The sequence below is a fragment of the Gopherus flavomarginatus genome, chromosome 2 (genome assembly GCF_025201925.1).
Source record: "Gopherus flavomarginatus isolate rGopFla2 chromosome 2, rGopFla2.mat.asm, whole genome shotgun sequence".
Taxonomy (NCBI): domain Eukaryota; kingdom Metazoa; phylum Chordata; order Testudines; family Testudinidae; genus Gopherus; species Gopherus flavomarginatus.
The window spans coordinates 300,877,683-300,897,376 of record NC_066618.1 but is presented as its reverse complement, the minus strand read 5'-3'; the positions used below and the strand labels follow the sequence as shown (position 1 = coordinate 300,897,376).

Sequence of the window (19,694 nt, the reverse complement as noted above, 5' to 3'; positions counted from 1 at the left end):
CTCCCCTGACCTGGCTGCACCAGATGAAAGGAGCCAACGCCAAGCTCCTGAGGTGGAGCCTGCTCCTGCAGGACTATGACATGGACGTGGTCCATGTGAAGGGAAGTGCCAACCTGACAGCAGATGCGTTGTCCCGGAGAGGGGACCCTGAGAACTTCCCCAGGTCACTGGGCAGAGTGACCCCGCTCAGTTCAGTCTCGAAGGGGGGAGAGATGTGATGCAGTAAGGACTGTCTGTGTGGGGAGTGGGAGAGCAGGGGAGGACTTTAGGAGATGGACGAGGCCAGAGCCTGTAACCTGAGCTAGGTAAGGGAGGGGAAAGGTCAACACCTTTGCCCGGGAAGGGGACAAAGGAAGGGAGTGGCAGGAGGGAAGCAGTTTGAGTTTGGGCTTGGGGCTGTGTGGGCGGAATTCAGGGTATCCTAGCTAGGATCCAAGCACCCTGAAAGCCCAGAAGGACTCGGTGGAGGGGTCCTGACTGTGCCTGCAAGCTCTGCTGTAACCTGTGTTCCTGTTGTCCAATAAACCTTCTGTTTTACTGGCTGGCTGAGAGTCACTGTGGGTCCCAGGAAGAGGGGTGCAGGGCCGGACTCCCCCACACTCCGTGACACCATCCCTATGCCCTCGGGCTGGGTAACCCACCGACATCCCCAGCCAGCTGAAGACACAAGCAGCGCGCTCCCTGAGAGCGGAGATCAAGCCACCGGCTTTGGGCTGCTTAAGCAGAGCCCTTGTATAAAATCCATCCCAAGTCCCCCTCTAGCATATCTGGGATGCAGGCAGGATTCTAGTCCTTAGCAATTAACTACATCTCGGGACATTAACCAGCTGGGGGAGAACTCTCCCTAGGGAAGAAAGTCCCAAAAGGAAATCCTCAGACAGTGGCGTTCACGCACAGACTGGCAGAGACCCTACCCTGCTACTTGACCAAAGGCTTTCAGGGGAGCTGCTTTCTCGACGCCCCTAAGTGCCCGGAAGCTAGGCAGGCCAGAGGCTCAGGGCTCAACGGGGGAAGCCAGCTCACCCCTGCAGAGATTATCCAGCCGGCAGAGTGCACTCACAGGTCATTCCTTTATCAAGGGCTGAGCGGAAAACCCTTCGGTGCATTCTGGTGCATGGAAAAGCTCTTAGCCCTCCTGTGACTGGGAATCAGCGCGACGGGGCTCAGCTCACCCACAGGGCAGCAGTGAAGCCATTTAGCAAATCAGGGCCCCTGGAACTTCTGCCTGAACATCCGGATAGGGATGGCGGATAAATCGGGGGCTTTGCTCAGAGATCAAACCAAAAAGGAGCCTCTAACAGGCCCAGCCGCTGGCACACTGGAGTCCACTAGAGGGCAGCATGCAATGCTGAGAGCTAACACCTATCCTCCGGGAAGCTCCAAAGGCTGCGCAGGGGGCCTGGGGTGAGCCTGCGTCTGCACTTGGTGAGTCAGCAAGACTCGCAGCCAAGTCCTGGCTGCACCAGGACCCGTCACCTGGGCTGACGAGAGTTTGCACCAACAGGAACCAAAGGCGCTGGATCAGGGCAGCAAGTTGCTCAAAGTCATTTTCGGCAACAGTTCAGATTCCCAGCACAGACAGGACGGGAGACTGTCCCTGGCTGCAGCCGGGGAGATTAGTGGGAGAAGAAAACTTCCCATAGGTGGCTAATCAGACCTCCATCCTGATCCGCAGCCCCCCGCTATTCCAGTCCTGCATACCCCTCATCCAGCTCTGCTGAGGCCCTTCAATCTCAGACTGCAGCCGGAGACACGGGACAAGATCAGGGAAGGGAGGAGAAAGAACAAATGAGAAGGGAAAATACTGAATGGAAATCAAGGCAGAAGGAAGGAGACGGACAGCAGAACAAACTCCTAAAAATAGCGAGGGAACAGGAAAGCTCATCCCTGGGATGCCACCTTTGAAAAAAAAAAAAAAAAAAAAAAAGCGACTGCCGAGACGTTACTCTGAAATGCAGGCACAGCGTGTCCGACCTGCTCAGCCCCGCAACCCCACAGTCTGCTGGAGCAGAGTGAGCAGCCAGCTTTCCTGGACAAGTCCCGTCAGCACCAGCCACTGCTGCATCATCTCTCTTTGCACAGAAAGACTGAACCAAGCACGGCCTATGCTGCAGCTGAGTGTGTGTGCGTGTGTACGTGCAGTGTGTGTGTGTGTGTTGCTCTCGGGCCTGGGGTTGGTGCGTGTGGTTCACTGCCTCAGCTCATCAGCCCAGCGCAGCAGCAGCTCCACCACCCGCCCCCGGGCCTGGCCCACAAGGGGTAGGTCCACAAACACTGGGCTGCCCCATGTCAGCTGACTCAGGCTCCCAGTCTCTGGGCTCTTTCACTGCAGCACAGATGTGCAGGCCGGGCCGGGCTCTGTGAGGGGGAAGGGTCCCAGAGCCCAGACTCCTACACTGCCATGGCAGAGCTCTGCAGCCCAAGGCAGCTGACGGAGGCCGGCCACGGGTGTTGAACTGCAGCCTAGACACGCCCAGGGAGACTGAGAAAACCTCAGCGGCTTTGCTGGGCTCCTCATGCCACAGCCCAGGCCTGCTCTCTCCTCACCCCCCAGCCGGCTTAGACCAGCGCCAGCGCACTCCCCCCGCAGCCAGTCCCCCCTCGCCTGAGCAGGCTCACCCAGGACCCCGCTCCACCCAGCAGCCCCCTTCCGAAAGGAGGGGGGCGAAGGTGAATGTCTGGTCTGCTGGCAGGCCTGGGGAAGTGGGGCTGCTGCTGAGAGGGGAGAAGGGATGAATTTGGGGTGACCGGTGACAGCATGGGGAGGGGGAATGGAAGCAGCGAGCCGGGTGCGGGATTAGTGAGGAGTAGTGGCAGGTGGGTGGGAGAGAAACAGGCATGAAGCGTGCACAGGAGTCTGGTGTGAAGTGCGAATGTGCGAGGGAGTCCAGGAGTGTGCGCGTGGGACCGTGTGCGCGTGGCTGGGAGCAGCGGGGGGCTGCAGTCGCTGGTGTTTATGGCAGAGGCCTGCTGGGAGAGTCGTGTCTGGGCTGCCAGGTTTCCTTCGCAGTTCTGCCAGGCTGGGCCATATCCAGGGCTGAATGGAAAAGGGTGGGGTGGGGGGTCTGTGCTCCTCTCTGGAGCTTGCTAATGACCAGGGAAGCCTTGACTTAGAAAGGGGAAAAAGCAAGTCCAACCTGCTGTGTGTGTGTAAACTGTTCACCTATTTCTCTTGGCAGCCCTTCTGGGAGGCCAGCCAGCCGGCCCCTGTGACACGCAGGGAACTGGTACACGGACACCGAGAAGATTAACCAAGGGAGGCAGGGGAAGGCCAGAATTAGGACTTGCAAGTTCCTGTCTCTTTCAGCTCCTGTGCCCCCTTGCTGGGCCTGCACCCCACAGCTCTCCCACTTCACCTCTCTGCTGACCTGCAGCAGCCCCTGCCAGTCCAGGGCTGGTCCCCGCCAGGCTCAGTTGGCCAGCTGCGGGGGCCTGGCCAAACGGTGCAGTAGCAATGTGATATGGCTTAGGATGAAGCCACAGAACCCCCTTTCACTGGTGAGCCACGTCCGCTCTCGGGGTCTGTCACACTGCAGTAAAGCACAGGGCCGGCCCGTGCTGCTGACTCAAGTTTGCAGGGCTCAGGCTAAGGGGCTGTTTGCAGTGCAGATATTCAGGCATGGGACCCCTGCGAGGTGGGAGGGCCAGCCCTGGGGGTCTCCTTGCAGTGTAGACATACCCTCAGAGGCGGGCTAGACCGGCTGAGTTTCTGGCTGGAGTCCAAGTCTTTGCAGCAGCTCTGAGAGCCCAGACGCGAGCAGGCCCAAAGCAACCCCCTGTATTATCCAGAAATGGCAGCGAGAATGACCACGTCCACCAGGGTCAGAGCAAAGCCCTTTACGCAGAGTCTGGACCGGCCAGGGCTGTGCTCCCCAAACAGCAGGAGAGTTTGGACACATCAGTCACTGCAGTTCAGAGGACGTGTTTGCATGGGTCTGAAACGTTCATTGATGCCAAAGATCAGACGGGACACGAAGGATCTAGTCTGCTGACCTGTATAACTTGGCCCAGAGCCCTTATGCTGGGGGCTTCAGCTGCAGACGGAGGCAAATGCCCCCTGCCTGTCCCCTCCCCCCCCCCACACACAGAGGACCAATGGCTCATCTTCTGGCTGCAGCTGCCCCAACCTATTTGCGCCAGCCCCAGCCTCCCTCCCAGTAGCCATGTTAGAGCCGCCAGCATCTCACAGAGGCACTCACCAGGCCAGACTCCTCTGGGTCTCACTGCTCTGGGCCTCCAGGAGCACGGGAGGGGTAACTGGACATTAGCCTCTGGAGTCTAGTCCTGTTGGAGGAGCCTGAAGGGCTACAGGGCTTGGCTCTGACCAGCTGTTATCAGGGCAGCTCTCCTCAGCTCACAGCTCCGCACATGCCCCAGAAGCAGACCTCTAGGCTCCCCAGTCCTACTGTAACTGGGAGTCTCTGTGCGGCTGCTACCTTCCATCAGCTGCACCCACCAACCTGGAACACCCACGCTCTGCCAGTGCAGTGAATTTGGAGGCAGCGTGTACCAACTGGTGCAGCCCAGGGCTGATGGCTGGGACAGTTGCTAAAGACGTTTACGAGCCCTCGTGCTGAGAGGCCCCAGCCCAGCACTGAGGCTCAGGAGAAAGCCGTGCAGACATCCCCCTCCAAAGAAGCATAGCCTGCTGCTTTCCTAACTGGGCTCAACAAAGCAACCGCCACGCCAAACCAAGCACCAGCTCCAGCCAAGAGGAAGGTGGGAAGAGGCAGGTCCTTCAGCTCCAGGCGCTGGGGAGAGGGTTTCTCCTTTGGAAGAGCCGACACCTCAGTGGCACATATTTCCTGGGGGAAGTGAGCCAAAGGGTGGGGGTCTGCAGCCTCTGCTTATCCATCACTAAAACAGAGGGAAGCTAGCACCAGGTTGGTTAGCAGCAGCTACTAACTCACTCCTGGCCACTCTAGCCTCACTGCGAGCTGCTTGGGGAAGGCAAGTCTCACAGACACCACACTAGCTTGCCAGTCCAAAGCCCTGCTGCGGGGATCACACTGGCTGAGATGCCCTGGGACGAAAGCAGCAGCAGCTGCCATCGAGTGCCATGAACCGGCCTAGGGTTCGTAAACACAGCAGGCAAGGCCTTCTGTCAGCGAGAAGGCAGCGCCTGCCTCGGGAAATGTGTAGGTTGTTTCAGACCCAGGAAGAGCCTGAGCAGGCCTCGGAAGTGCGAACAGACAAAGACCTGGGGCTAAGAAGCAGTGACCGGGCAGCATGGAGGGGAACGTACTGCAGCCTCACTCGTCCCAGGGAGTGCTCCGCATCCTTTAGAAACAGAGCAGCCGTGTGACGATGGAGTTTTGGCGGGACCCGACTGAGAGTGCCAATTCAGGACCAATTGCTCAAACAAACCATGTTCTGTATGGTCCCAGTTTATATCAATAATGTTACAGGCCGATCGGATCTCCCTGCTGAACCACGGAGAGAGACATCAAGCTCTCCAGGTGGGCCCTTCGAGACAGCGGGGTCCAAGCGCCAGTCTTGGCACATGCTCTGCGACAGCGTCCCAGTGCTGCCTATCCCCAGCGTAGGACAGACCGATTCCAGACTCTTTCACAGGGCCCCAGAGAGACCAGTGGGGCTGAGGGGGCTTCCTGGACCATAAAAGCAGCCAATAACCAGCTCAGCGTGGCCTTCAACAGCAGGCTGCTGGACTTCTCTGGAATCAGGCCGCTCCGTTCAGCACAGGGCTGCCCAGGAGGAAAGCACGGCCTGTCACATGCTGGAAGTCCTCAGCAGGAAATCTAACCCGACAGCGACAGCCTAATGACTGCACAGTCCTGTAACCTAGGCAGGCACGAAGAATAGAGGCCACGAGCCTGATGACAGGCAGGGGAATGGACCTTTGGCTCTGGGCCCCAAGGGCAATGGGGCAGCGCACTGCAACTCCGTTCAGCATCTCCCCACTCGGACTGGATCCTGGGTCATCCATGGACTCAAGTGGCTGTTGCTGTCCAGCAGGTGCCCAATGAGAGGCAGCGCGGCGAGACAGCCAGGGGCTAGGGAAGGAAGTTGATTGCATGGCTCCTGAACAGAAGGAGAGCTTTGCTCCCCAGCAGCATCCGTCTCGTCACCCCCCATAAGCGTCCTCCCCCTCCACAGCGGATCGGCAGGATGCTCTGTCACTGTGTTCTGCCTCACTGCAAGAGCTTCCAGGCCTTACCAGCGTGGGAGCTTTAATGCCCAGGAGCCTCCGAGAATCCACATGATCTGGTGGTGGGGACGCTCAACCTGGGCCTTCCTCCCTGAAGCTTCCACAGTCCGGCTGGGTGAGGCAAATTCCCCTTCAGAGCCTCTCCCCACCCTTTACTGCTCTTTCCTCGACCCCTGCCCACCACAGCAACGCACAGTACCGTGTTCCCAGGTGCTCTCCAACACTGCGCCAATGAGGCCCAATCCCCTTCCTAGTTCAGACTCAAGATGCAATCTAGGCGTCTTGCTCCTGCTGGGTGGACCAGAGAACAACTCTGGCCTGGCGACAGAGGTCCCTGGGAGCGTCCGGGGATCTCTGGGTGCTTGATTAGCCGAAGAAGCTGTCCCAGAAGGGCTTTAGTGCAGGGGACAGGGAAGAGAAGCCCCAACCTCAGGTCACTGCACATTGCCTGATATTGGGACTTCCTTTCAGGGACAGAAGCTAGAAAGCAACCCTGATCAAGAAGCACCAGGGTCCATGCAAACCCAAGAGGGTCCTGTGCCCTGCCAGGCCCCACAATGCAAAGCCATGAATCTGTACCAAAACAACCACCTCCACACCAGCAGTTACTGATCTTTGCTGGGCCCTTCTTCTGTTACTTCTCAGGCACCAGCCACAGACATCCGGCAAATCACTTGAGCAGAAAACAAGGAGAAGAGCAGGTTGTTTCCAGGCTGGGCCGGGCCGGGAGGTAGGTATGAGCACAGAGGGATTTTACATTGCACCCAGGGCCATGGAGAGGCATCCTGGAGATTGTGTGTTCCACCCGGGGCAACACAGCCAGGTTTAAACGAGCGGCCTCTACCACTGGCGTGGGTCAAGAGCCCTGCTCTAGCACCGTCTGACAGACCAAGCCGGGTTGCTGAGGTGAGGGCTGACACTGTTTGGCTAGTCCCTCGGCAAAGGCCGAACTGTTCAGCCACATGGTAGGGTGCCCAAGAGGAGCTGTATTTGACGCGGTGCACACCGCAGACCAGGACCTACCCCCAGCAGCCTGCTCCTTTGACAGCCCATGGGCTGCCGGGCAGGACAGCAGCACAGCTCTCACCTTAGCGAAGCCTGGACACGCCCATGCAGCCACTCGCCAGGGGAGAGGGTAGATCAGACAGGACATGCAGGCCCCATCTATGCTAGCTGCGCCTAGCACCCACCATCAAACACAGCTCCAGCAGCCAGCTTTCAACACCCCCTGCAGAACGAGCGAGCGAGCGGCCCGCTGTCACGAGTTGCCAGGCAGGTTTAGAACAGGGCACCTAATCCAACCAACATTTCCAAATATTCACTTTAAACCTTGGAACTTGGGAAAGCAAAGGAAGCCTTTCTACCCAGCGGCAGTTAGCTGTGGTGCCTTTTACACTTGTATCCGATTGCGTCTGACTGCAGCTGTCTGCCTCACCCCCACTCTTGCATCCAAGTCAGAAGTCCATTTTCAGCCTCGGTGCAATCACACATGAAGGATTCAGCCCGTTGCCTGTACTGGGGGCCTGCCAGAGCTGTGTGCTCAGCAGGGTCAAGTTAGGGTTTGGATAAGAGACCAAGACACGCAGAGAATTGGATAGATGCTGCTCTTCCTTTGGGCCTTGCCCCCCGCACAGTTCCTACCCTTGCTACAATTTGGGCAACTCTGGTAGCAACAGGCCAGCTGGCAGCATCCAAACCACCACCTCCAACTCTGCTGGCAGCAGGGCCAGGGGATATTGTAGATAAGATACCGGCCGTTGCTGGCTCCTTGTCCACATCGCACCACTGGTAACAACCATGGGAAATTGCAGGGGAAAAGGCCCATTTTTCTGAGTTAGCACCGAACCGGTGCCCCGGCAGAGTCACTACAAGGTGCAGTGCTGCTGGAGGTGGCATCCTTTGCATGGGACACAACCAGTTCTATTTATTTACTTACTTACTTCCTGCAGTTATTAATAAGCCCGGATCCCTCTAGAGGAGTGGGGTCCGGAGGAAATTCTTACATTAGTGATTTAATTCTGCCTCCCTAAATGCCCCTTAACGCTAGCCAGGATCCTCGGTTATGTAAGGTTATCGTGTGCTGATACAAGTCACCTCTGTGTTCTTGGGCAACCAGGGTGCAGTATCCAGCCTGACTCATGCATGACACCTTCCCCCCCGCCCCCCCTGCAGCCTCTGCTTAAACCAAAACCCGTCAGAGGAAAAAACTTGCAGAGAGCAGTGAAGGGCATTGGGAGACACACCTAGACCCCTCCTGCCAAGGGTGACAAGATTAAGACATCTCCATTAGCATATGGAATGGAGAACAGAGACAACTCGCCTAGCCTCATCTGCATGAGAGATGGGACAGGAAGACATGTCTGTTCTCCATTCTGTATGTAAATTGAGAACTGCACTGAACTCTGGGACCAGAAAAAGACAAGGAAGCACTGCATCACGGGAATCTCTGCTCCAGATGCTAATGAACCTAGTCTGCCCTCACCCAGCTCAGCAATTATCAGACCAATTCTAGTCATGAATCCTTACCTGATATCCAAATACTGAAGCAGCCTAGTTGCATTGTGAGCTCCCTGGAAGAAAACACCACCCATAGCCAAGAGTGATCAGCTCCTATTGTCTAGTCTAAAGAAAACCCTGGAGTCATCAGCTTACCTACAAACAAATCTAGTGTTCTCCCTTGAACCATTGTATTTTCTCTACAAAAATCACTACTCACCCTCCAGTCAGTGTTCTGATGCTTAGATCCAAACTACGTATCAGTTCCACTGAGACTCCATCTTCTCCTGACTGATGGTGCTGGGGGCTCTGCCTGTCTGCAGCACTCAGGACCCTCAGCTACCACCATCACCTGGGAACCCCGACCAGTTCAAGGCTCATGGAGTGGGTGAGATCCCCCCAGCTTTCTCTCTCTCTGTTTTCCTATCTGCCTGCGGTATCAAACTTTAATAATGTAGGTTGGGTTGGTGTAGGCTCCTTGTGCAGTTATCACTAATATTCAATAAATAACTTGTATGGTTAAGCTGGTTGCTTCTCTCTCTCTTGAACTTTACTCTTTTGTGTTTTTAGCTTCCCCCAGTCACTCTGCAGCAAGGCTTCCTTTACCTAAGCTAAAGATCCCTGCAGCGCCCAGAATACTGTGGGGTTTGCTCATCCAGTAGGTTACTGCCAGCACAGTTGTGTTGTGAGAGTTGGGACAGGGACGTGCTGAATCTCGGACACATGAGGGTAACAGCTTGAAAGTGCTGCTTGACCCAGTCCATGGAGCCCAGGGGCACATAATGGGGGGCAGCTTGAACGTGCTGCTTCATCCAGCCCCAGGAGTCCACAGACATATAAGGGGTCAGCTTGACAGTGCTGACTGACCCAGTCCGCTCAGACTTGCTCTGTTAATGTATGTGTGGGTGGGTGGGTGGGTGTGTTCATCCGGATCTGGGGCTGGAGGAACCCAGCCTGGGGAGCCTAGGTCCTGCAGCAGAGCTCCACTGGGAGGGGACCTGCAGAAGGGAGTAGAGCTCCATGTGAAAACACAAGGGACACAAGCAGCACATTGATAGAATGACAGAATCCCCTTCCCCAGAAGAGTAACCCGAATGAATGAGCACACCCCAAAGTAATGGGCAAATCTGGTAACAGTGCTGTTAAACAGCTGCTCCGTTCCACTCTACAGATGGCCACTTTCACCTTCGCATATGGGCTCTGTATCCACAAAGTGCTTGGGGATCAGCAAGCTGCTGGAGAAATGCAAGACCTCTCATCATTTACTGTCTGTTCCACATTGGTTGCTTATGATAAATCCTGTATTATGACTTCGCTGCAGAACCGAGGAGAGGAGAGGAGAGGAGGCTCTTGTTTAACAAACACTGGAAAATTCCTGAAAACGTGGTAAGGAATTTTGTTTTAAAAGTGAAATCAAAAAGGAATCCTGGCCAAGTCGGACACGTCTCATCGCTTTTCCTTGTGCGGAACCCCTCAGCTGCCCCTCCTCCACAGAAGGCAGGCAGAGTGGTAGCTTAAACTGGATTCCAACACTCCCAGCCTACTATGTCTGCAGGAGCGGACCTGCAACGCATAGGCACCCCGTATGCCGGAAGCAGTCCCCAGCAGGCCCGGGGGCTGGACATGGACCCCAACAGGCTCTCCCACTCCCATGTCTCCAGTCACCACAAAATGCCCATCGGGGCTGTTCCCGGCACCAGGGCAGCGTCGGCCGTACATGCACAGAGTATGAAGTGAGGCGCAGGACAGGGAGGGGAAATGGCTCTTGCCTCAGGAAAATGCCACTGCAGCGCCATCCAGTTACTCCTGCCTCGTAACAGGAGTGAGGCGAAAGGGGGGGACGCAGCCAGGAGCCCTAAGCAAGGCCTGTCTCCTCAGACGTGCCCACTCCCTGCTCTGACTCCAGCCCTTCACAGGCCGTGCTGATGAGGAAAGAAGGCAGCACAAACGGTGCTCTAGACGACTCCGGGCACAGGATTATGCTGGGGTTGACTTTACTTAAGCGGTACCGTCATGGCTTTGCTTCCCAGCAGCCTGCCCGCGAGCTCCTGAAGGACAGCAGCACGACCCAGCATGGAGTCGAACCAGAGGAGTAAACTCCAGTACAGTTGAGGGGCTACAGAAACGCTGAGGAGGGGGCCAAGAAACTTGACACGGGTCCAGCAGGCAGCCAGCTGTGGCTTTCAGACAGGAAGGTGCTGAATTCACAATCCTCTCCAGCAATTCTCAGTTACTGAGGGTACTCTGCTCACTGCCACCCCTGCACCCCAGCTGCACCCACACATAGCGACAGGCCCACGAGTAGAACAACAGGGAACAGTCTGGTTCATGGGCTCGTGTGTAAGGCTATGATTTAGTCACAGGTATTTTTAGTAAGCATTATGGACAGGTCACAGGCAACAAACAAAAATTCACAGCCCATGATCTTTACTATAAATACCCCTGACTAAATCATAGCTGGGGGCCCCAGGGCCCCGCTTCTGGGGGAGTGCTGCTCTGGGGGGCTTCCGGGGCCCCGCTTTTCAGGAGGGCTGCTCTGGGGGGCCTCCGGGGCCCCGCTGCTCAGGTGGTCCCCGAGGCCAGCTGCTGGGGTCGCCAAGCAGTGGCCAGTGTGACTACCCCCGAAGCTAGCCTCACCGGCCGCTGCTCGGGCTGTCCCTGGAGCCACTGAGCAGTTGGCCCCGAGGTCAGCAACACTGGCCACTGCAGGAGTCACTGAGCTCACGGAAAGTCACAGAACCCGTGACTTTCATGATAGACACGGAGCCTTGCTCATGGGACATGCTCCAAGGCCAGAACCCTGGTTCTACTCCCGCCTCTGCCACTGGCTGCTTGAGCTGTTTGTAAATCACTTCCCTTCTTGGGCCAAGCCAAGGCTAGGAAAACAAGCCCTTAAACCTCACCCTTCAGGGTTTAAACTAATCTCACCACAAGGAGTTTGAAAGAGACCGAATGTGGAGGCAGATTATCCCACACCTGTCTATGAGGGGCGCTTACACCTTCCTCTGGAGCACCTGTCAGAGACCAGACCGGAGTTCCACCTTGGCCACTGTGGCAATCCCAGTGCTGTTCTTTCACAGCGTGTTAGTGTACACAGGGTTTCACAGTGAAATAAACACTCACGGTATTAGTGTTTAAAAATGTGGCAGTTGCAAAATTTTAACTTGCTCATTGTAAATTACTTATTTTCCTACTCTAGACATGATCTTGTGCCTCAGTTTCTTAATCTGTGACACAGAAATTATACCAGCGGCTCACAGGAGCTGTACCCAGGTTAGTATTTGCATTCAGCTGGAAAGCGGCATGGGAGAGTGAAGTATTCTCACTCTAGAAATGCAGGAAAACTAGACTTCCTTTAATTAACAATATGCAAGTAACACTCCAGCTTCCTATGCCATCTCCCTGCAGTAAACGCACATCTCCTCTGCCAGAACCGCTGCTCCCCAACCCTCAGTTCTCGCGCCATTTTTGCACAGCAGCTGAATGATACAATCATAGAACCATAGAAGATTAGGGTTGGAAGAGATCTCAGGAGGTCATCTAGTCCCACCCCTTGTTCCAACCCCAACTTAATCATCCCAGCCAGAAATCTCAGAAGTGTGTCCCTGTGTGTCCGATGTTGTCACCACACAGAACAATAAACCACATGCTTAATAAGCACCCCCGCCCCATAATAAGAGATTCGCCCGCATGAGATGTGTCATTATCCTGGTTCACATGCACACAAACCACAAGCCTTCTTCCCCGACCACCATGCCCTGCAAACTGAAGCCATGAGGGTTTCTCATGGAGGAGTCTCTCTACCTGGAAAATCATTCAGCATGGGACCCACATAAATTGTTGACAGGGGATGCGGGAGGAGAGCCCAGGTTTCTTAGGCATGAAATTGTCTTTCTAGGCAAAGTTACGTTTTAAGAGAGAACTCAGGGCACAGCTACAAGACACTCGTATTATACGGACATGTTCTGACATTTCACACTTACTTGTGCCTTCTTGGAGAGTGAACTGCCTTTCAGCGTCCCCTCATCACCGTTGTCCTGGTCCTCTGCCTCCTCCTCCTCCTCCGTGCTGCTGTCACTTCCAGAATCCTCCAGCCCAGAGTAGATGCTCTCTTCGCTGTCTGTCAGGTCATCGCTTTCCTGGGCCTGCTCCTCCAGCACTTGGGTACTGGGAATGGACAGCTGAAAGGAAAGCACAAGCATCACTGCACAGAACCCCCAGTGGTCTCCCCCTGAAGAGATCATATCCTCACAGTTAGCCACAGTCGCAGGCCTTGTCTACCCTCGGAGGATTTGGCTAGTGCAGTTATACCAGCAAACCACTCCAGAGTGCTCAGTTACACCAGTTCAGGCAACTGGCCATAGAACTTCTGCAGAACCATGCCAGGGTTTTATTGCTACAGCTACAGCAGTACATTGCTATGCTGGTAAAACTGATCCGCACAGGCCAGACCTGAGAGGGACACAAGTAAGGTTCACAAACTTGATGACTTCCCAGAAATGCTGCTGTGAGTTACTTCAATTTGCCCCTCCCTGCTAGGAGTCGTCTCCGGGGGGCCTGCTTCACCAATACAAGTAAGGCACGGTTCATCTTCATGCCAATTCCCTTAACTGTAGAAAGAGGAGTGCACTGGATTTCAGGAGGTCAGCTAGTCCAGCCCCCTGTGCTGAGGCAGTGCCAAGAACACCTCGACCTTCCCTGACAGGTGTTTGTCCAACCTGTTCTTACAAGGCTCCCAGGACAGGGATTCCGCAACTTCCTTGGAAGCCTGTTCTAGTATTTAAGTAATTAGAAAGTTTTTCCTAATGTCTAATTTAAATCTCCCTTGCTGCAGACCAAGGCCATTGCTACTTTTCCTACCTTCAGCAGCCATGGAGAACAACTGATCACCATCCTTTCACAACAGCCCTTAACATACTTGAAGACTGATCAGGTCTCCCCACAGTCTACTTTCCTCAAGGCTAGACATGCCCAGGGCTTTTTAACCTTATTATTTTTGTTGCTCTCCTCTGGACTCACTCCAATTTTTCCACATCTTTCCTAAAGCCTGGTGCCCAGAGCTGGACTCAGAACTCCAGGCCGAGGCCTCACCAGCATCCAGTAAAATGGGACAGTTATCTCCAGCATTTCACACATGAAGGCCCTGTTAATTCACCCCAGAATGATACAGGTTTCTCGCAATTTACGTGCATTTAACATGCGCAATTTCAACTTTAGGCGTACTGCTGGACTGGGGGGCGTGGCCTCAAGATTGAAAGGTCCTGGGGCACCAGCTGTGGCTGGGAGTCCCAGGGCCTTTAAATCACCCAGGGGGCTCCCAGCTGCAGAGGTGGCTGGCAGTCTCCAGGGTGAACTACAGGGCCCGAGGCTCCAGCCACCATGGAGCTCCGGGCTCTTTAAATGCCAGCCCCAGCCCAGCTGCCAAAGCTGCAGGTGGGATTTAGAGGACTTCTCCGGGCTCCCCACTGTGGCAGGAAGCCCGGCGGAGCCCTTTAAACCCCGCCTCCAGCTCCGGTAGTGGGGCCAGGAGGATTTAAACCCCGCCCACAGCTCCGGTGGCTGGGCCAGGGGGGCATTTAAAGGATGGCGAGGAGCCCGGTGGAGCCCTTTAAATGCCCCCCCAGCCCGGCCACCAGAGCTGCGGGCAGGGTTTAAAGGGCTTGGGGATATAATTTCAACTATACGCGGTTTTCACTTTACGTGATAACCACGGAACCAAACCCCCGTCTAAGATAAGACTTGCCTGTATTAGCCTTTTTCACAACTGCTTCAGGTTATTGACTCATTCAATTTAAGACCCATTATAGACTCATAGACTCTAGGACTGGAAGGGACCTCGAAAGGTCATCGAGTCCAGTCCCCTGCCCTCATGGCAGGACCAAATACTGTCTAGACCATCCCTAATAGACATTTATCTAACCTACTCTTAAATATCTCCAGAGATGGAGATTCCACAACTTCCCTAGGCAATCTATTCCAGTGTTTAACTACCCTGACAGTTAGGAACTTTTTCCTAATGTCCAACCTAAATCTCCCTTGCTGCAGTTTAAGCCCATTGTTTCTTGTTCTATCATTGGAGGCTAAGGTGAACAAGTTTTCTCCCTCCTCCTGATGACACTCTTTTAGATACCTGAAAACTGCTATCATGTCCCCTCTCAGTCTTCTCTTTTCCAAACTAAACAAACCCAATTCCTTCAGCCTTCCTTCATAGGTCATGTTCTCAAGACCTTTAATCATTCTTGTTGCTCTTCTCTGGACCCTCTCAAATTTCTCCACATCTTTCTTGAAATGCGATGCCCAGAACTGGACACAATACTCCAGTTGAGGCCTAACCAGCGCAGAGTAAAGCGGAAGAATGACTTCTCGTGTCTTGTTTACAACACACCTGTTAATGCATCCCAGAATCACGTTTGCTTTTTTTGCAACAGTATCACACTGTTGACTCATATTAAGCTTGTGGTCCACTATGACCCCTAGATCTCTTTCTGCCATACTCCTTCCTAGACAGTCTCTTCCCATTCTGTATGTGTGAAACTAATTGTTCCTTCCTAAGTGGAGCACTTTGCATTTATCTTTATTGAACTTCATCCTGTTTACCTCAGACCATTTCTCCAATTTGTTCAGTTCATTTTGAATTTTGACCCTGTCCTCCAAAGCAGTTGCAATCCCTCCCAGTTTGGTATCGTCCGCAAACTTAATAAGCTTACTTTCTATGCCAACATCTAAATCGTTGATGAAGATATTGAACAGAGCCGGTCCCAAAATAGAACCCTGCGGAACCCCACTTGTTATACCTTTCCAGCAGGATTGGGAGCCATTAATAACTACTCTCTGAGTACGGTTATCCAGCCAGTTACGCACCCACCTTATAGTAGCCCCATCTAATTTGTACTTTCCTAGTTTGTCTATAAGAATATCATGCGAGACCATATCAAATGCCTTACTAAAGTCTAGGTATATCACATCCACCGCTTCTCCCTTATCCACAAGGCTCGTTATCCTATCAAAGAATGCTATCAGATTAGTTTGACACTATTTGTTCTTTACAAATCCATGCTGGCTATTCCCTATCACCTTACCACCTTCCAAGTGTTTGCACATGATTTCTTTAATTATCTGCTCCATTATCTTCCCTGGCACAGAAGTTAAACTAACTGGTCTGTAGTTTCCTGGGTTGTTTTTATTTCCCTTTTTATAGATGGGCACTATATTTGCCCCCTTCCAGTCTTCTGGAATCTCCCCTGTCTCCCATGATTTCCCAAAGATAATAGCTAGAGGCTCAGATACCTCCTCTATTAACTCCTTGAGTATTCTAGGACGCATTTCATCAGGCCCTGGTGACTTGCAAGCATCTAACTTTTCTAAGTGATTTTTTACTTGCTCTTTTTTTATTTTATCTTCTAATCCTACCCTCTTCCCATAAGCATTCACTATATTAGACATTCCTTCAGACTTCTCAGTGAAGACCGAAACGAAGAAGTCATTAAACATCTGTGCCATTTCCAAGTCTCCCGTTACTGTTTCCCCCTCCTCACTGAGCAGTGGGCCTACCCTGTCCTTGGTCTTCCTCTTGCTTCTAATTATAATTCTCAAATCCTTTTCAGCAGTACTGCTGCCTAGCCAGTCATTCCTCATTTTGTAGTTGTGCATTTGACTTTTCCTTCCTAGGTATAGTACTTACTGAATTTCATCTTGCTGATTTCAGACCAATTCTCCAATGTGTCAAAGTCATTTTGAATGCTAATCCTGCTCTCCAAAGCGTTTGCAACCTCTCCTAAGTGCACCCAGGCCTGACCTCTGCAGGACCCCACTAGATACAGTCCCCCAGTTTGACTGCAAACCATTGACAGCTACGCTTTGAGCATGATCTTTCAACCATTTGTGCACCCACCGTATAGTAATTTAACTAAGACTACATTTCCCTAGTTTGTTTATGAGATTGTCTTGTGGGACCATCTCAAAAGTGTTACTAAAAAAATATCAAGATATATCATGTCTACCGCTTCCCCATATCCTCTAGGAAATTAGGTTAGTTTTGCATGTTTTGTTCTTGAGAAATCCTTATCAGCTATTATTTATCACCTTATTATCCTCTAGGTGTTTACAAACATTCTTTCATAGTTTGTTCCGGTATATTTTCAGGTATCAAAGTTGGGCTGACTGGTCTACAATTCCCCAGGTCTTCTTTGTTCCCCTTTTTAATGTAGGTACTAGGTTTGCCCTTCTCTAGTCCTCTGGGACCACGCATGTCCTCCATGAGTTCTTAAAGAGGATCACTAATGGTTCCAGTTTTCAGCTGATTCCTTCAGCACCCTAGGGCAAATTTTGTCAGATCCTGCTAACTGGAATACATCTAGCTTGTTTAGATATCATTTAACCTGTCCTTTCCCCACTCTCCCGCCCATTATGGCTGTGTTCCCCCGCCCCTTGCTGTTAATATTGTGTTAACCATTCGGTCACTATTAACCTGTTTAGTGAAGCCTGAACCAGCATAGGCACTGAACACCTCAGCCTTCTTGGTGTTGCCCGTTATTAGCTCTTGTTCTCCACTAAGTTGTGGGCCTACACTTGCCTTCCTCTTTCTCTAGCTCCTAATGTATTTATTTTCTTCTTCCTAGCTAGGGCACAGCTTTGTCACCGAACCACTCTCCAACCCCAGCTCTGGCTCCTGGAATCTACCTTTTGTATCACCTCTCTCTAGGCTCTAGTTATCACTCTTCTGGAACCTTTCAGCCACTCGGTGCTGCCTATCTGTTGCCCAGGAGTGGCCTGAGCCCAACCTGTGGGCCTCCCTCCCATTGATTCCCCTCAGAAAATTCCTCCCAGAGTCCCTTCACATACACATCCCCACCCTCAGATAAAAGCCTTTCATAGCCTGTAAGTCAGTCACTGGTCCCATCACCACCCCTTACGCAGTTAGGGCCATCTTGTACTGCTGCAGAAAGGCGACCTGCTTGCAACATTCAAACTGCTCTTTCATACTAGGACTCCTGGGGTCCGGGGTAAACCCTGGGGAGTTAGGGAGGGCAGGAAAGGGAGTTCAAGCAATGCTGGATTTTGTAATATGTGAACTGTGAGCTAGCCTTGCTTACAGCAGAGAAGTATCCTAAGCGGTTACCTTTGAAACCTTGGATAAATGTCTGTTTCCATACAGATGCGCTGCTGAGTCCATTAATGAATGGGGGAAAACAACAGACACTATGAGCAGTGTATCACAAACACTCCACATGTGCACACAGTCTGGCTTAAAGCTGCACGATACTATAACTCTCAAAAGCACAAGTGAGGACAAACAGGTCTCACTGAAGTTACAACCAAGATTTACTCAGCGTTGTCAATTACATTCACCAGAAAACACTCGCTCCACACTTTTAAAACAGAAAAAGGAAGCTGCACACGAACAGACATGGATAGACCATAAAGGTCCCAGCCCCGAAGCCAGGCCTGCCTTCACATATCTCGCTCCAGTTACGGGTCTAAGAATCTCTCCCCCTCCGCCCTCCAGCCATGGGCTGCAGGCCGCTCACCTGTCCCCAGGAGATACACTGAAGCTCAGGAAGGAAGAGACCTGGCTTAAGTTACACGAAAATCCCCTCTCCCGCAGCACTTCTGCTCGCTTCGTCATTGAATAAGCCTGGCGCTCTGCGGGACTGGGACAGGGACCGGGGGGGGGAGGAGGTTGTACAGCGCCGAGCACATGCTGGGCATGACTGGGAGCAGAACGCGATCCCCCCTCCCCCAGCACGGGGCCCCGTCTCACCCGGCGGCTCCCCCCCGCCCGCTCCATGGCTCCTTCCCGGCAGGGAGCTCCTCCAGCTCCGGCTCCACGAGTCCCGCGTGCGCCGCGCTGCTCCTCCTCCTCACACCACGTGCGGGAGGTCAGAGGTCACAGTGCCCCGCCCCCTCCCGGGGTACTCGGGAATATTTCCCGGTTCCTCCCCAGGGGAGCGGGCTATCCCGGGACAGGCCGTTCTGCACCGCACGGCTGAGAAAAACATTCCGGTCCCAAGCGGACTAAGGTCAGGGGGTCAAAGGTCAGAAGAGCCACTGGCTCCAGCGCATGCGCTTTCTATCATTCCCCGCTCACTTGGGTGCGACGTGCGCATGCGCCTCATTCCAGCCTGTGCTTGGGAAGGGGTTCGGGTTAGCGCAAGCGCAGAACTCTGGACCTGCCGGGGAGGGGGTGGAGACAGCGAGGAGGGTGCGCATGCGCCCGGCTGGCTCGGAAGGGGGCTTGGCCGTCACCGTGAGGCGTCCCAAGATGGCGGCGGCCATGCTGGGCTCCGGGGGGTTCCGTGCGCAGGCCGCGGCCGGGCCCCGCGGCGGGGGGAGGCGGCGCTAAGCACCCGCGGCGAGCCGGGCCCCCGCCTCTGTCTCGGCGGCTGGGCCCCGCGGCCTCCTGCGGCGCTCCGGGCCTCGGCGAGCCCGGCCTCTCGTGGGCCCGCGGCCGGGCCGGGCCCCGCGGGGATGGAGGCGCCGGCGGCGGCGGCTGGGGGGGGCGCGGGCCCCGGCGGCAGCAACGTCCCCGCCTTCCTCACCAAGCTGTGGACCCTGGTGGAGGATCCCGACACCGACCCGCTCATCTGCTGGAGCCCGGTGAGTGGCGGGGCCCGGCTCCTCGCACCAGGCGCCGCCCGGCCGGACATGGCCCTGGAGAGCCTCCTGCTGCGCCCCGGGAGGGGTCATCGCTGAGCCCCGCCTAGCGAGAGCCCATGGCAGGTGCTTGGGGCACGCGGAGGGGGAAGGCCGGAAGCGTTGTGCAGACAGCACCGGCCGGCCTGCCTGACCGCCCACTGCAGCAATCTTTGAGGCCCAGGATGCTCCCCGGGGAACATTTGCCTGTTCTGGTTAATATGGGTGAACTCCCTAACATTGATCATGTGGTTTTGATTAGCGTAGTTGATCTTCCCAGCTTCCTCTTAGAGCCTGATTAAACGAGATAGTTGCAATGGTTTAATTTAAGGTTGGAGTTGAACTGACATTTTTAAAAGGTAAGAGAGGTTGTGTAGGCACTCTTACTGAGTTTGAA

At 54.1% G+C, this 19,694-nt stretch overlaps 2 protein-coding genes across 3 annotated transcripts in view; one reads left to right on the top strand and one right to left on the bottom strand.

Annotated features, from left to right (window-relative positions):
• Window positions 1-18,703, bottom strand: part of BOP1 (BOP1 ribosomal biogenesis factor) — a 98,880-nt gene extending 80,177 nt beyond the window's left edge. Inside the window, exons 1-2 of the mRNA XM_050939346.1 lie at window positions 18,426-18,703; window positions 12,649-12,846 (exon numbers count right to left, since the gene is read on the bottom strand). Of these exons, the coding sequence (XP_050795303.1) occupies window positions 12,649-12,846; window positions 18,426-18,452 (225 nt within the window). The 5' untranslated portion in view covers window positions 18,453-18,703. The remainder of the gene's footprint in view (window positions 1-12,648; window positions 12,847-18,425) is intronic.
• Window positions 18,704-19,117: 414 nt separating this feature from the next.
• The window catches only part of HSF1 (heat shock transcription factor 1), a 100,307-nt gene continuing 99,730 nt past the window's right edge, over window positions 19,118-19,694 (top strand). For both annotated transcript variants that reach the window (XM_050939390.1, XM_050939389.1), the window contains exon 1: window positions 19,118-19,261. In XM_050939390.1, the coding sequence (XP_050795347.1) occupies window positions 19,133-19,261 (129 nt within the window). In that variant the 5' untranslated portion in view covers window positions 19,118-19,132. The remainder of the gene's footprint in view (window positions 19,262-19,694) is intronic.